The following is a 15,583-nucleotide window of genomic DNA, read 5'->3' as shown; positions in this document are numbered from 1 at the left end:
TTCTCTCACACTTCCATCAACCCTCTACAGTCCCACGCCCCATAGCCCACAGCTCACCACTATCCTCTCTACCTCTCACTCCTCCCCTCTTTCTCTATCTCTACTGTCAAAGCCACCATAGCCACCATAGGTAGCTCACCTCACCCTCCCCTCAGCTCCTCATTCTCTCTCCATAGTACCCACACACAATAGCCCACAGCCTTGCCCACTTCTCTCCCTCACTTTCCTCCCACCCATTCCCAATCCCTTCCTAAGCCCAACTTCCCAAGCATGTCCACTGCTAACACGCATAGAAGGCCCAAACCAGAGATACAGAAGATTGTGTTGCACAACACAAAAAAATCAGAGGGGGGATGGATCCCCACAGGTATTCAAGAAGGGTTCATGGGTCTACATGAAACCGTCCAGTGTTGGACCTCATCGCGTACGATGTCGAGACATACTGGAAGGCCATTGGAAGGGAAGACTATTGGCATTCAAAGAAACCAAGTCCGGAATGGTGGCCATCGTGCAACACGTGTATAGTGCAGCTAAGAACCACCTGCAGAGAGATTCAACTCAATTTGCACCTCATTGTAAGTCCTCATGGTTTAGCTATCCCATGCATATATCATGTTTAACGTGCATGCGATCATTTTGTTTGACTAAGGGCATTTGTAAAGATGTTTTGCCATCCAGCTTAGTTGAGGAGTACCCGCTTGAGTGCCTCTTAAGCACGTTCATGGTTGTGCATGCTCACATTGGGGAGCTTATGTTTCCTAATGTCTCGTCGAAAAAACTTACCGAGTAGCGAATATTCATGTACTCCCACAAGTACGTGGTACCGAACTCAAGCCAAGGCTATGGTAGGTTTGGAGCCGTGGAGACACCCTCATTGCAGAGTGCAGAATGGCCAACTCCAGACCATTGGGCCTTGATTTTTTTCAAGCGCAAGGTGCTACAAGATTTCCAAGGGTCCCTTAAGTTTGGTAAGGCAACCAGATCGGCGGGTCTTAGTTGGCATTGTCCCATCCATTTGTTTGTGCATGCATTCCGCTCTCTGTCGATTGTGAAAACACCAACAATGTTTGTTTGCAAAGAAGTTGACGTAGATGCAATGGACACCATTCTAGGTGTCAATTGGGGCTATGTTGACGGTTTGCATGATGGTGACCGTTACAAGTGCAATGTGTCCCCCACACAGCTTTGCCTTTGATATTTGAAGGCAAGGTGCACCTTGTATGCACGGTTTAACTACGAAAGGTGGATGCACAAACGTGGAAAATGGATACCCTTGCAGCTGACGGCGGCTGAAGAGGTTCAATCCTTTGAAATTCGTGTCCGCATGCCCAATAATGAGGTGGAGGTGGTTGCAGTGAACCCGCATTGGACTCTTGCCAATCTTCGGGAACATTTTGTCATAATAAGGCTCGACGATTTTTGGCAATGCAAGTTTCAAACTGGAACAACGCAAGGTCTGCTTTGTGCTTGATTAGCTACCTTTTCTTAATTTTTCTGGGTTTTTGTATTTTGATTGCCCATTTTTGGTTGTGTAGATTGGAAGGTGGATGAAGGCCACTATGCTTGTTTACAAAGATTGGGCTACAGACGAAGTCATCTTGTCTAAGTGAATTGGCTTGTAACTTTACTCTTTTATGTATTGGATATTTTATTAAAGATTTTGAAAATTTTTAGGGTGTTGTAATTGATTTTGTACTTGAGTTTTAAGGTGCTGTGTAATTTTATTTTTAAAACGCATATCTTTTATTTTTTTCAAGATGGAATATGTCTATAAAAGGGGGACCACCTCCTCATTTTACCATTTTCATCCCAGCATTGCAGAGAGACCTAGCATACCCAGTTATGCAAAGAGAAAGCATGGCTGTAACTAGTGCTTTAAATGGATTCCTTAGTGAGGCTGGGCATGCAGATCCCCCTGAGCTTCATGCATTTTTCACAACCCAACCCTATTTGGAAACCACCTTGACCCTCCACTCTCAATCTCTTGAGCACATCACTCCATACATTTCCACGTGCATGGGGAGATTCATTGTTGAGTTACCAAACCGACAAGGGAAAAGGGTCCCTGAGGGCCTTCTGCACCACATCTACAAAGGGGACAGGCCATTTCATCAATGGCTTGCACGCTTTGCCACCATAGCACAACTCGCCGGACAATATGTGCGGCTTGAAGATGATGATGTGCGAGCAATGCGTAAGGGGAAGATCAGAAATACATTTTTCTCTGTCCAGGCCATAATGATCTTCCTCCTTCACGAGTGCCCAGCAGGCCCTGACGTAGTGCTACCACACTTGCAGATCGGCGGGGTCCTGGCGGATGTGAAGGACCCCAAGCCCGCGCCCATTGACACATCCGCAGAGGAGAGGATGCTTGCCTTGACCTACCCTGTAGGGATTCAAGGCCTCTTGGAGGCCTCTCCATCTATCGGTTCGTCCTCGGGGCCGCCAAAAGGAACCAACACTCGGGATGCCATCCCTGAGGTAGAGATTACCCGTTTCTCCTCCATTGTGGTGGGTGGGGAGGAGTTTGTGTTTTTACATAATCTGGAGAAATCCTTTGAGCTTCGCATGGATGAGTGTTTCGCCATCCTCGATGCCCATGTAAAGTTTAAGGTTGATACCACCACCTCCCATGACGATGATCTCCTACTGCCCATGGGGAATACTGTGGCGGACACAGTGGCGATCGCACAAGCCGAGGTGGCAGCGGCCGAGCAAGCCAAGGTCCCCGAGGAGGAGTTTGTGGCCGTGCAAGCCATGTGTTTGGCTAAACGCACAAGAGTGGATTCACCATCACCTGCTACAACATCTGTTTTGCTTGATCCAAAGGGGAAGTCAAGTGTTGATCTTTACTTGCACCCGGATGCTGATGAGGAGGATCGTAGACAAGAGGTATAGATGCTCACTTAAATTTGATTGTTACGATTGATTTTGTTAATGTTATAACTAATTTTTTGCCATATTTCTCACAAATCCTATGTTTTGTAGGATGTTTTGGAGGTTGACGCTTGGGCGCAACGGTCAGGGGGGAGGAGGACGCCGTTCGGACCTCAAGCGGCACTTGCTCACTACCTCGGCACACTTCTGACTAGTGATGTGGTGTTTGTGCATGCCGACTACTCCCCCAATGGACGCTACAACATTTTTGCCCTCTGTTCACTCTCCAAGGCCTTGTGCTTAACAACCCTTGCCCAATCGGCCAACCTTGTAGTGCTTGTAAAGAAAGATTTTGCAATATCCACTTTCGGCGTCAACTTTCGCGGTCGCCTCATCACCCATGTCGGCAAAGCTGTAGGGTTTAATGACACCCAAGAAATTACAACCACTTTGCTTAACAGGGAGCCACCCCAAAAGGCTAAGCGCCAAAAAATTGTAATTCGAAAGATCTTAAAGCAAAATCCGGATATCATGTAAAGCGTTGATTTCCTTAATGAATCTACTTTTTGGTGTCTATGACTCTCTTTTACTTGCAAGATTTTGAATTTTTTATATGTTTGGCTTCCAATGTGTTTATGAGAAGCACCCATGCTTAGTGAATCATGCAGTTTTTGATGCATGCTGGGTTGGAAAGCATGTTGGCAAGCCAACTTGCATTAAATCATGGGGAAAGTTATTGATATGCCTACAAAAGGGCTTGGGAGGCCCCAAAATGGGCTGCCACAAGGGTGCGCATTTGGGTCTTCCATAAGCATATGGAAGGGGCAAATGCACGCCCTTGTGGCAGCCCATTTTGGAGCATCTCAAGCCCTTATAAAGGCTTATCAATACATTTTCCCATGAATTAAGAAAAAATGGCTAACCATTATTCCCTCCAACCATAGATCCTTTCATAACCAAGCTACTATACAAGCCCAGATAAATTTCAGTTGCAAAACCAAAACTAACTACATGTATGCTTCCAAAAATCTATCCTACATTGACTTAGTGGGGTATGCACTTCCTAATGCATCCAGGCTATTTGAAGCATTGAAGCAAGGGAAATATATTGAATGCAGGGAAAAACATCCTGGAAATCTTTGGAAAGGGCTTGGAATGCCCTAAGAATGGCTGCCACAAGGGCGCACATTTGGTCCCTTCATCTACCTGTGGAAGCACCAAATGTGCGCCCTTGTGGCAGCCATTTTGGGGGCATTCCAAGCCCTTTCCAGAAACTTTTACCATGCATTCAAGATATTTGGGTTGCATCAGTGCTTCACATAGCTTGGATGTATCAGGAACTGCATGCTTGACTTAGCCAAGGTGCTTAACGTAGGCAAGTTTTCCCAATGCCAAGCTTTAAGCTACATACATACAAAAGAAGGTAGACAAAACATGGACCACTGCTACATCGCATGGTACACAATTAAAGCAATACGATGCACAAAGAGTGAAGTATACAATCATAAGACGCTTATATTCAAATTCTTCCCAATCTTGGAAGTTTCGTAAATACAAAAAAGGTTTGATGACTAATTACAAGCTAATGCTCATGGCGCAAATGACGAGCAAGCTACACGCTTTCCGTGGATGGCACATAGGTTCGCTACACGCTTTCCGTGGATGGCACATAGGTTCGCATCCTCGAATATGCTAGTTAGATATTTCTCTGCTGCCTCTTGGACTACCTCTATGGCCACGGCGCCCATCCGAAACTTAGTGTTGTACATTTGCAAAACCTCCCTACAAAGCCTTGCAAAAGGGGCCCTCCGAATCAAGAGCTCGCTGCTCTTCTGATAGTAGCAAATCTCCGCAAATACACGGCTGCGCTTTCGCACCTTATGAGGGCGACGGGGAGGTGCATTTTTTGCACGAGTTGGGGCAGCTTGCTTCCTCTTCTTGTAGACAATGCTCTTTCTCTTTTTCGGCTGCACAGGCACCTCCAGCACCTCGTATGCCGATTCCACCCACTCTTCATCTGATTCGTGCTCTTCACTATTGAGCGGATGTAATGGTGTGGGTCCACTCCCTTTAGGGAGTGTCTTACCCCAGTAGAAATGTGAGCGGCATAAGTTTGTATTTTGATGCCAACCCATGGGGGATCGTCATCCGTTTGCGTCTCTTCGGAGCCTTCTGACCGCTATTTTTGGTTATTTCTTTCTTTGCCTTGGTCGCTCTCATCCGCCGTGTTGCCCTCAGAATGTTGGAGTCCGATGAATAGACAACAAGGCGATGCTTCCTTCTCTCTTTTCCTGCTGTAGAGGACTGACCATGTTGATTTGAAGCTCCAGCTTCTTCTATGTGGAGCTCACCTTGAACTTGTGAAGTTCCAGCTTCTTTTGCTGTAGCTGGGATTCGTTGGCCATCCGGGCCCTCTGAATATGCAATCCTTGCCGTTTGTTTTGTTCTTGCCATGGTAGCACTTAGTATGGAAAATGACAAAATGAACGCCTTCAACCTTTAAATAGGGGTTTTTGGGATTTGGGCTCTTTCACACTATGCGGCCAATTATGTGAAAAACTCAAATTAACCAATTGAATTTAACAAGTAAACCTCGATCATGCGGACGGCTGATGGGACACCCAAACGCTGCCATTTCGATACTTAGTTGCACGCCAAGCCTCATGGCCCAGGGCCGCTCGCGAGCATTTCCACTTCTCGGATGCTGCAGTACAGGAGGCCTTGCGTAACTGCTTTGCTAACATCGACTCTCTTTCCTTCCCAATAGTGCGAGTTCTCCCAAAGGTGTGCCTAAAAAACCAGTTAAACATCTCTGGGAGGTAGTTGGAGTGTGAACCACCACCACCATGCCGAGTATTCTTGAAGTAGACTCCTTTTGCTCGATAGTGGGACTTCTCCATGCCTTGTGTACTCCATATATCAAGCGAACCATAGCGGTCCATGTAGGATGCACCATGCGCATAGAGAATGTGTTAAAACAACCAAAAGGAGATAAGCCAATAGAAAAAATGCATTTTCAAACATTTCATATCTATTAAGTCCGTTAAAACAAACCATGTAGTGTGTAATCTTGCTTTCAGACCATCCTTCCTTAGCGGCCTTTGTGAACTCATAAAGCACCTTCTTGAACTCCTCTCACTGCTCAATGGTGATTCTTGAAAGATTCATCAATTGCACAACCTTTTGAAAGGATGACCATACTAGCTTTTGTTGGTTAGCAACCTCCACATTGGGATCTTTGTCCGTCATCCATGAACACAAATTTTTCCACAATTCTCCCAGCGCTTCTCACTTGCTAGATCGACACTTGTCTTGTGTACCTGCATTGCAGACTTTGACATCTTCTTGAAAAATCGACATGCCTTGGCTCCATTCATGGAAACCTTCTGTGCCACCTCATATGTCTTCTCCCTACAAGTCTCTGCTACAATGTTCACCCTTGATCGGTGACATCCAATCTCATTAAGGAGCGTCTCCACCCCCTGCAAGGAGTCTTTTGACCATTGAAGGGGCTTCATTGTGAAAGCATAATCAATGTGATGCTTTAGCATCCTATCAAATATTTGCATAAATGCATGCAATGTACAAAAGTGAACATTGTTGAGGGAGAAGGGAATTATGGGGTTCCACCCAGGATCTTTGCTATCCCTATTGGGCACCTCAAGCATATCACATGAAAGAACCGAAGTTTGCCACTCCCTAATTATATGACTTCGTCCTGACCTTCCACTTGAGTTGCTCGACTTGTCTTGTACTCTTTCACACAGAATGGGCAGGGAAGTAAAGAATTTACACCTTGTTTTCATCCAAGCATGCACTTTATGGTCTTTAGATCACCACCTAAATGCCATTCAACATCAAACTCCCCACGCCCTAGAAACATGAGCTTCTCACCGTTTATTTGAGCTTTAATGACCTCTGTGACCCATGTGATTCTACTAAAAATCCATGCAAGGACTTCATGTGTCTCTTTCGGAACTTCAATTGCACCAAGTCACCATATATCCTTCTCTGATTGCACACTAAAAGAGGGCTTTGTCGCTTCATTCGAACTGCAAGATTGCTTGGCATAAGCTAGGGCTTCAGTCATAAGCATGATGCTCATTCTCTCCAACTTTCTCCCTTTCACAATTACACACTCATCCAACTTCAGCACAAGCACAAGCTTGCCTTCAAGAACTGCCAACAATATAAAGCCTCAGAATGCATGTTATGACACATCCTAGTGTAGGCAACCCTAAACTAACCTGCATCACTCAAATTGTAGAGAACAGCCATGGACTGCTGCAATCGTATCAAGTCCACAAAGGTATTGTTCTATTTGGTGTAAACAAAGCCTTTGGTCCACAACACACTGTTAGAAACATCACCTCTTCCCTTCCCGCGGCCCTTTCTTCCTTGCGATTTTCTACGGAGTGGCTGAAGAGGCATCGTGTCCTCAATATACAAGTAGTCCCCTAATCGGTGAACAACATCTTCATTTGACACCTTCTTGGCAATCGCCACTTTGTGAGGAAGTGGGAATAGGTTTTCCGTGACTCCTTGACTCCTTAATACATCTTTTAACACTTGATGTATTGCTTGATAGCCCTTTGTACTAATCCCAACAACATCACAAATATCGTGAACATCTAGGTCAGTGACAATATTAGAAAAACTTTGAAGAAATCTCTTAGTGATTGCATCTTTCAAGTGTTTTGCCTCTGGAGCATCAAGCATCCCAATAAAGTCCTCTTTGCTGAAACAAGAACGAAGTAAAGATGCCCGAGCTAACGGATTCTCGCCGTCGCATGTTTCTTGGACGAAGTTCCTACTACCCAAAACAACAATGATGAGCGGTACTAGACTTAAACAACATGAGGGGTAGATCATCTTACCTCATAGCTGTCACCCTTTGTTTTCTTGCCCCGCCACGTGGTGCAAGAGTCTAAATTTCGGACAACTCCCGTTTCCTCACCCTACCTCCCATGGCAGTACTCTTCATGTGTGAGAGAGTATCCTCAAGCTTTTTAATTTCATTTTCCTTGGTTGCGATGGTGCTTTTTGCCTCCTCGAGCGCACTAGTAGCTATTTGCATCTGATCTTGAAGATTGTGGAAACTCCCATTCAGCAACTGCCAATGATGCAAGTAGATCTCGGACCGAGCAATCTCGTGTCTGTTGAGTCTCTTCCAGTAGCCCAACAAACCTTGCTCTCCATTTCCAACATATTGCAACAGTGATGGAAGGTTTGTAAAAGGCGAATGGACATTGAGAGAAGGATCCTTTGGGTACAAGCATCCCTCTGTCCAGAGATCCACATTCTTCTCCCCTTGAGCGCGGCGTTTGTTGGCTGAAGGTAATGTACCCAAGCATGTCTTCTTTGTCGGAACATACTCTTGAGGTAGGCGAGTGCAGGAAAAGACTTGGAGACCTACCGCGTGAAGAGCTTCCTGGGACATTGGTCACGTCATTAAGAGGCATTGTAGGATGGAGAGATGGAGCTTGAAGGATGGAGAGATGGAAAGGAGATAGGTGTGTAGGTGCAACAATAGGTGCAGGTGCAGGTGCAAAGGGGATGGGTGTAGGAGAGGAGCTTAGATTAGGAGGGAGGGTGGTCAATTTTGGGGGGAATTTCTTAAAAGTTTTGGAAAAAAGTCACTTTCAAATATATGTTGGGGCCACTTTTTAGGGGGAAATAGAGTTTATTTGAAAGTTTTTGAAAAAAGTCACTTTTTTTACCTCTTGACCCATGGATTTGATTAGGTGGCATGGGAGAGTTAAGAGGCCACTTACACGTTGGCCAAAAAGATAGAGAGAGAAGATAGCATTCTCCCCCCTCCCCCCCTACTTTTCAAATGGTTTACCCCTCCCCTTCCCTACTTTTCAAATGGTTATACCCCCCCCCCCCCCCCCCCCCCCCCCCCCCCCCCCTTCCCCCTACCTTTTTAGGGGTCAAAGGTGGAGGAGACCCTACCAAAACAACCCCATTCAAAGCCTTTGTCCCCCTTAATCTTGGCAGGCTTCCTTGAAATTAGGGATTCTTACAAGGCCCATGGAGAGTCCATATTTTTCCTAATGTAGCCAAAGCTCTATCCACCTTGCAAAGAATTCAGCCTTTCATTCAATGACAAAGAATATTGAGGTGAGATATCACTTCATACGCACACTTTTGGAAGAGGGACAACTAAATGAAAATCCTGCAGACAAACAAGTTTACAAAGGTGGTCAATAAGGAGAAGTTGAGCTTTGCTCATCCTCAATTGACATTGAAGGATAAGAATCCAGGATGGAAATCATTCACACGTTTGGTTTGGGGATTAGTCTCCATGTGGAAGATTGTTAAGTATAAGGCCTTTTTTACACCTTGTAATTTCTACTATTAAAAGCGCACAAATGTAAGGCCCCCGTTATGCGGAGAAGCCATCGTGCATGAAGAAAAATCACTCCCCAAAAAACAAAAATTTCCATGGTCAGTCTGGAATATTCCTTTTTGTTGGAATATTACGGCCGGCCGACAGAAAGTGGTCGAAAAACCGTCGATAAGTTGGCCAGTGGTGGCTGGGTAACCGGTGAATTATTCATTTCTCAAAGTGTTTGGATGTGAGACTTTCATGCACATAGATAGAATCCTAAGGTCAAAGCTAGATGCAAAGTCCAAAAAGTATTTCTTCATTGGCTATGGAGAAGGTGACTTTGGGTATCGCCTATGGAATCCTGAAGATGGTAAAATCTTTAGAATTAGGGATGTAATTTTTAACGAACAAAATATATACAAAGATTACTTAGAAAGAAAACAAATTAAAGAAACAGGTGATGAGTACATGGAGCTTGAGAATAGTGAAGACTCAAGGATTGCAAACGGTGACAATGTGCAACACCGTCAACCAAATGAGGAGACTCAACCTATTCCTTGAAGATCTACAAGAGCAAGTAGACCTCTTCCTTTCTCCAACCATCTCTTGATCTCAGATTCTAGAGAGCCAAAATAATGCGAAGGAGCTATGCATCATGAATCCAAAGAATAATGGATGAAGAGCATGCAAGTGGAGATAGACTCATTACATTGAACCCAAACATGGGAGTTGGTTGAGTTGCCTAATGGTAAGCGGGCACTGTAGAACAATTGGGTGTATAAGCTGAAGAAGGAGGAAGGTGACAAGAAAAGGTACAAGTCCGGGCTTGTGGTAAAATGGTTTTCTCAAAAGAAAGGTATTGACTTCAATGAAATATTTTCTCATATTGTAAAAATGAACTCAATTAGTCTTGTCTTAAGCCTTGTGGCTGCTCAAAATTTAAATCTTGAGCAAATGGATGTAAATAAGGCATTCCCTCACGGTGACTTAGAGGAGGAAATATACATGCTTCAACCAAAGGGGTATGAAGTAAAAGGTAAGGAGAAAATGTTTTGCAGATTAAGAAAAGCTTGTATGGTCTAAAGCAAGCATCAAGACAGTGGTACTTGAAGTTTGATTGATAGATGTTGGATCACAAAGTCAATGATGCAATTCAAATCACTACGTCTGCACGAAGAATTTGAGAGATGGGAAGTTCATCATCCTAATGTTGTATATTGATGACATGCTGATTAGAAGTGCTAATATACAAGATATCAAAGACCTAAAAGAGGAGCTGTCTAATCTTTTTCAATGAAATATTTAGGTGTTGCAAAGCGGATACTTGATATTAAGATATGAAGGGAAAAGACAAAGAAGACACTAAATCTATCTCAAGAGGATTACTTTAAGAAGGCACTAGAAAGGTTTGCAATGCAAGATACAAAATCGATTTCTACACCTTTGGCTGGCCTCTTTAAACTAACTAAGGATATATGTCCAAAGACATAAGAGGAGATATCCTATATGTCTAAAGTTCCATATGCTACAACGATAGGTTCTCTAATGTATGCTATGGTGTGGACAAAGCCAAATATTTCACATGCAGTCGGAGTTGTGAGTAGGTTCATGGACAATTTAGATAAAGAGCACTGGCAAGCTGTGAAGTGGAAACTTCGGTGTCTAAAAGGGACAACAACAAATTCTTTGTATTTTGGAGGCATTGGCATTTTCTTGCAAGGGTATGATGATGCAAATATGAGAGGTGACAAAGATACTCGAAGGAGCACTACTGGCTATGTCTTCAAAGTTGGAGGCACAACAATAAGTTGGGCTTCAAAGCTGCAGAAATTGGTCTCACTTTCTACCACGGAAGCAGAGAATGTAGCAATGAGAGAGGAAAGCAAAGAAATTATATGGCTTCACAGATTCTTAGAAGAGCTTGGATACAAGAAAGACAATTGTGTCTTGTACAGTGATAGCTAAATCGCTATCCATCTTGTGAAGAATTTAGCCTTTCATTCAAGGACAAAGCACATTGAGGTGAGATATCACTTCATACGCATACTTTTGGAATTGGTGATGCGAGAATTTCTCCTACTCTTTGGGCACCAAACATAAACAACATACATTATTGAAAATGGATCTTTCTACTAATTGCAATGCTTATTCTAATGTGTGGAGTGAAATGAAGGAAAAGACCTCTATTCCTGGGTCCTTATCCATGGTCTATGCATGACTTAATGCTTAAAACAAAACAAAAATATAGACGTCTAAACTAAGGTCGTACCTAATGAGAGGCAGAAGAAAAGGATTTATTGACGTGTTTATCTCAGTCAACCAAGGAAAGATGCATACAAGTGAAAATCTTGCAGGCATGTTTACAAAGGTGGTCAACAAGGAGAAGTTGAGCTTTTTCTCATCTTCAATTGGCATTCAAGTATAAGAATCCAGGATGGAAAGCAGCCCACACGTTTGGTTTGGAGGTCAGTTTCCAAGTGGGAGATTGTTAAGTATAAAGCCTTTTTTATCCCTTGTAATTTTTAGTATTAAAAACACACATATGTAAGGTCCCCTTTATGAGGAGAAGCCATCGTACATGAAGAATAATCACTCGCCAAAAAACCAAAATTTCCACGGCCAGTCCGAAATATTCCTTTTCGACGAAATATTATGGTCGGCCGACGACCAGAAAGTGGTCCAAAAACGGCTGGTAAGTTGGTTGGTGGTTGGTAGTTAATGGCCGATGGTTGGTGGGCGAAAGTCTTTGACAGTGGCCAAATTCAATTGCCGGTGGAAGCTTAAAGATGTTAGGCATGTTCCTTTAATCTTTTGGTTTTTTGAATCTTTAAGTTCACTGATCGAAGTTGACTTATGTTGGTGTTAGTCATGTAGGTTCTCTACAAGTGAACAATTTTCTGTCATCTTTAGATTGAACAAGTTTAAAGTTGTTATGCATGTTCCTTTTGAATAGTCATATTTTTCTGGTTCCTTGAATGAAAGGTAGAATTAAATGAATAGAATCTTAAAGATGTTAAGTATGTTTCTTCTCTTCTAAAAAAATTGATCTCTACAGGACAATTGGACGATGAAGGTCACAAGATTGCATTCGAAAACAAATGGTGGAATATCTCAAAGGGATCTTTGGTGGTTGTCAAAGGAAAAAAGGTTGGTACACTTTACTTGTGTATTGTTAGCACGCAATCTTCAACTTGTGCAATAGCTACAGAATGACAGTGCGGTGTGGCACTATCGGCTTGGGAATATGAGCGCCAAAGGAATGCAAATCCTTCAATCAAAGAAGCTTCTACCAGGTTTGAAAGAAGTGGACTTAAAGTTTTGTTAGGATTGTGTTTATGGTAAACAAAAGATGGTAAAATTCCTAAAAGCACGAAATGATAGAAAACTTGAATTGGTTCATTCTGATGTTTGGGGTCCTGCAAGTACACTATCCCTTGGTGGCTCATTGTACTATGTGATATTCATAGACGATTGAACTAGGAAAACATGGGTTTATGTGATGAAGAATAAATTTGATGTGTTTTCCATATTTCAAAGGTGGAAAGCCTTTGTGGAGAATGAAACATGTACCAAGGTTAAATGCCTCAAATATGATAATGGAGGCGAATATTGCAGCCAACCTTTTGAAATCTTTTGTGCTAGCAATGGCATTTGAAGGGAAAGGAAAACCCCAAGAACACCTCAACAAACTGGCATTTCTAAAAGGATGAACAGAATAATCATGGAGCGAGCACCAAGCATACAGGCACATGCAAGCCTACAGCTTGAGATTTGGGCGAAAGCAGTAAGTACATTTGTGTACTTGATCAACCGGTCACCCTCAATGACATTGGATGGAGGAGTTCCAAGGGGGCAACAACAGGTAAACCAATAAATTATTCATTTCTCAAAGTGTTCGGTTGGAGACTTTCATGCACATAGATATAAGCCTAAGGTCAAAGCTAGATGCAAAGTCCAAAAAGTATTTCTTCATTGGCTATGGAAAAGGTGACTTTGGGTATCACCTATGGAATCCTGAAGATGGTAAAATCTTTAGAAGTAGGGATGGAATTTTTAACGAACAAAATATGTACAAAGATTACCTTAAAAGAAAAAAAACAAAAGAAACAGGTGATGAGTACATGGAGCTTGAGGACAGTGAAGACTCAAAGATTGCAAACGGTGACAATGTGCAGCAATGTCAACCAAATGAGGAGACTCAACCTATTCTCCGAAGATCTACAAGAGCAAGTAGACCTCTAGAAGGTTCGTTCCTTTCTTCAACCATCTCTTTATCTCAGATTCTGGAGAGCCAGAATCATACAAAGGAGCCATGCATCACAAATCCAAAGAAAAATGGAGGAAGAGCATGCAGGTGGAGATGGACTCATTACATCACAACCAAACATGGGAGTTGGTTGAGTTGCCTAAAGGTAAGCAGGGACTGCTGCACAAATGGGTGTATAAGCTAAAGGATGAAGAAGGTGGGAAGAAAAGGTACAAGTCCAGGCTTGTGGGTAAAAGGATTTTCTCAAATGAAAGGTATTTACTTCAATGAAATATTTTCTCATGTTGTAAAAATGAACATAATTAGGCTTGTCTTAAGCTTTGTGGCTACTCATGATTTAAATATGGAGCAAATGGATGTAAATACGACATTCCCTCACGGTGACTTAGAGGAGGAAATTTAGATACTTCAACCAAAGCGGTATGAAATAAAAGGTAAGGAGAAAATGGTTTGCAGATTAAAGAAAATCTTGTATGGTCTAAAGCAAGCATCAAGAAAGTGGTACTTGAAGTTCGATCGGTGGATATTGGATCATGGATTCATATGATGCAATTCAAATCATCGCGTCAACACGAAGAATTTGTGAGATGGAAAGTTCATCATCCTAATGTTGTATATTGATGACATGCTCATTGCAAGTGCTAACATACAAGACATCAAAGACTTAAAACAGGAGTTTTCTAAATCTTTCTCAGTGAAAGATTTAGGTGCTACAAAGCGGATACGTGGTATGAAGATATCAAGGGAAAGGACAAAGAAGACAGTGAAGCTATCTCAAGAGGATTACATCAAGAAGGTACTAGAAATGTTTGCAATGCAAGATGCAAAATCACTTTCTACACCTTTGGATGGTCACTTTAAATTAACTAAGGATATGTGTCCAAAGACACAAGAGGAGATATCCTATATTTCCAAAGTTCCATATGTTGTAGTGGTAGGTTCTCTAATGTATACTATGGTGTGGACAAGGCCACATTGGGTGACCCATGTATATCGTGTGTGCTCTCTCTTTCTCTCTGCTCTATAATCTCTCGTATGTAAAAATTATCCCTCTTCATTAATTAAACTACTCAATTATCTACTTAGCTACGTCTTATTCCCTTACACGACCCTCAAGCGAATGGACAAGCTGAGAGCACCAATAAGATCTTATGCACAATACTTTCCAAGATCTTCAGCGATTCACGCATAGATTGGGATAAAAAATTACACTGCATCATATGGGCTTATTGAGTAGCTTTTTTAAGGTTTCCACTTTACAACCTAAAGAAAATATTTTTTTTTTAACGTAATTAAGATTAATGACTATAAAAATTGGTAAACCCTTATCTTAAAATTAGTCGCATATGGTATTTTTGAAATCTTACGCATAAGTTTATTTCAGTGAGAATATTTTTGAATCCAATTTCAAACAAAAACCAACCCAAAAATTACCTCTAGAAGGTGAAATGGTTAATATAAATGACTTATGATAGGAAATCCTAGTATATACTATTGTTGGGGTATGTTGGGCTATGGGGGTTACACCATTGTGGCATTCATGGTTTCACCATAGCCAATAGATAATTAGGAGTAGATTAGAGAGTGAGCTCAATAGACAATGTAGAATGAAAATAGTTTGCTTGCTTGATTGAAATTGGAGAGAAAGATACAAGCTTTGAGGTTTGGCCATATATAGGCTCAATGTAGAGAAGTGCAATCAATGGTTGAATGGATATGCACCACAAGTGGAAACGGCAAGGGTAGTGTGAGTTAACATAAGTGGCATGTGGCCATCAAGTGTATAGGGAATGAGTGGCATGTGTGAGGCTTTGTAGATTCCATAGGAATAATGTGACTATGCACTTTTATGGTGCATGCTTGGCTTTTAGGGAGTTTTCTCACCGTGCGCGTAAGCTAAAGCTTACCCCAACAAATGCCCCCCGTAAGCTGAAGCTTACAAAATACAACATGGATTCTGATCAAGAGTCTAACATGGGCTACATCGTGTAACTACATGGGGCTCATAAAGATGGAATCTAGTGTAGAAAATAGTGTAGGTCTTACCTCCAAACTTTATGGTTTGGGGAAATGTCTAAACACTTACAATTGTAGGTCATCATTTT

General features: G+C 42.4%; 1 protein-coding gene across 1 annotated transcript; it reads left to right on the top strand.

Annotated features, from left to right (window-relative positions):
• Window positions 1-496: 496 nt before the first annotated feature.
• On the top strand, window positions 497-3,414 carry LOC147427524 (uncharacterized). Its single transcript, XM_086496733.1, has 3 exons — window positions 497-575; window positions 2,402-2,892; window positions 2,989-3,414. The coding sequence occupies exons 1-3, from the start codon at window positions 497-499 to the stop codon at window positions 3,412-3,414; spliced, it is 996 nt and encodes a 331-aa protein (XP_086352859.1).
• Window positions 3,415-15,583: the final 12,169 nt, after the last annotated feature.

This window comes from Adiantum capillus-veneris, chromosome 23 (assembly GCF_014529385.1).
Source record: "Adiantum capillus-veneris isolate H3 chromosome 23, ASM1452938v2, whole genome shotgun sequence".
In the NCBI taxonomy this organism is placed as follows: Eukaryota; Viridiplantae; Streptophyta; class Polypodiopsida; order Polypodiales; family Pteridaceae; genus Adiantum; species Adiantum capillus-veneris.
This window is presented reverse-complemented; position numbering and strand designations above follow the sequence as displayed.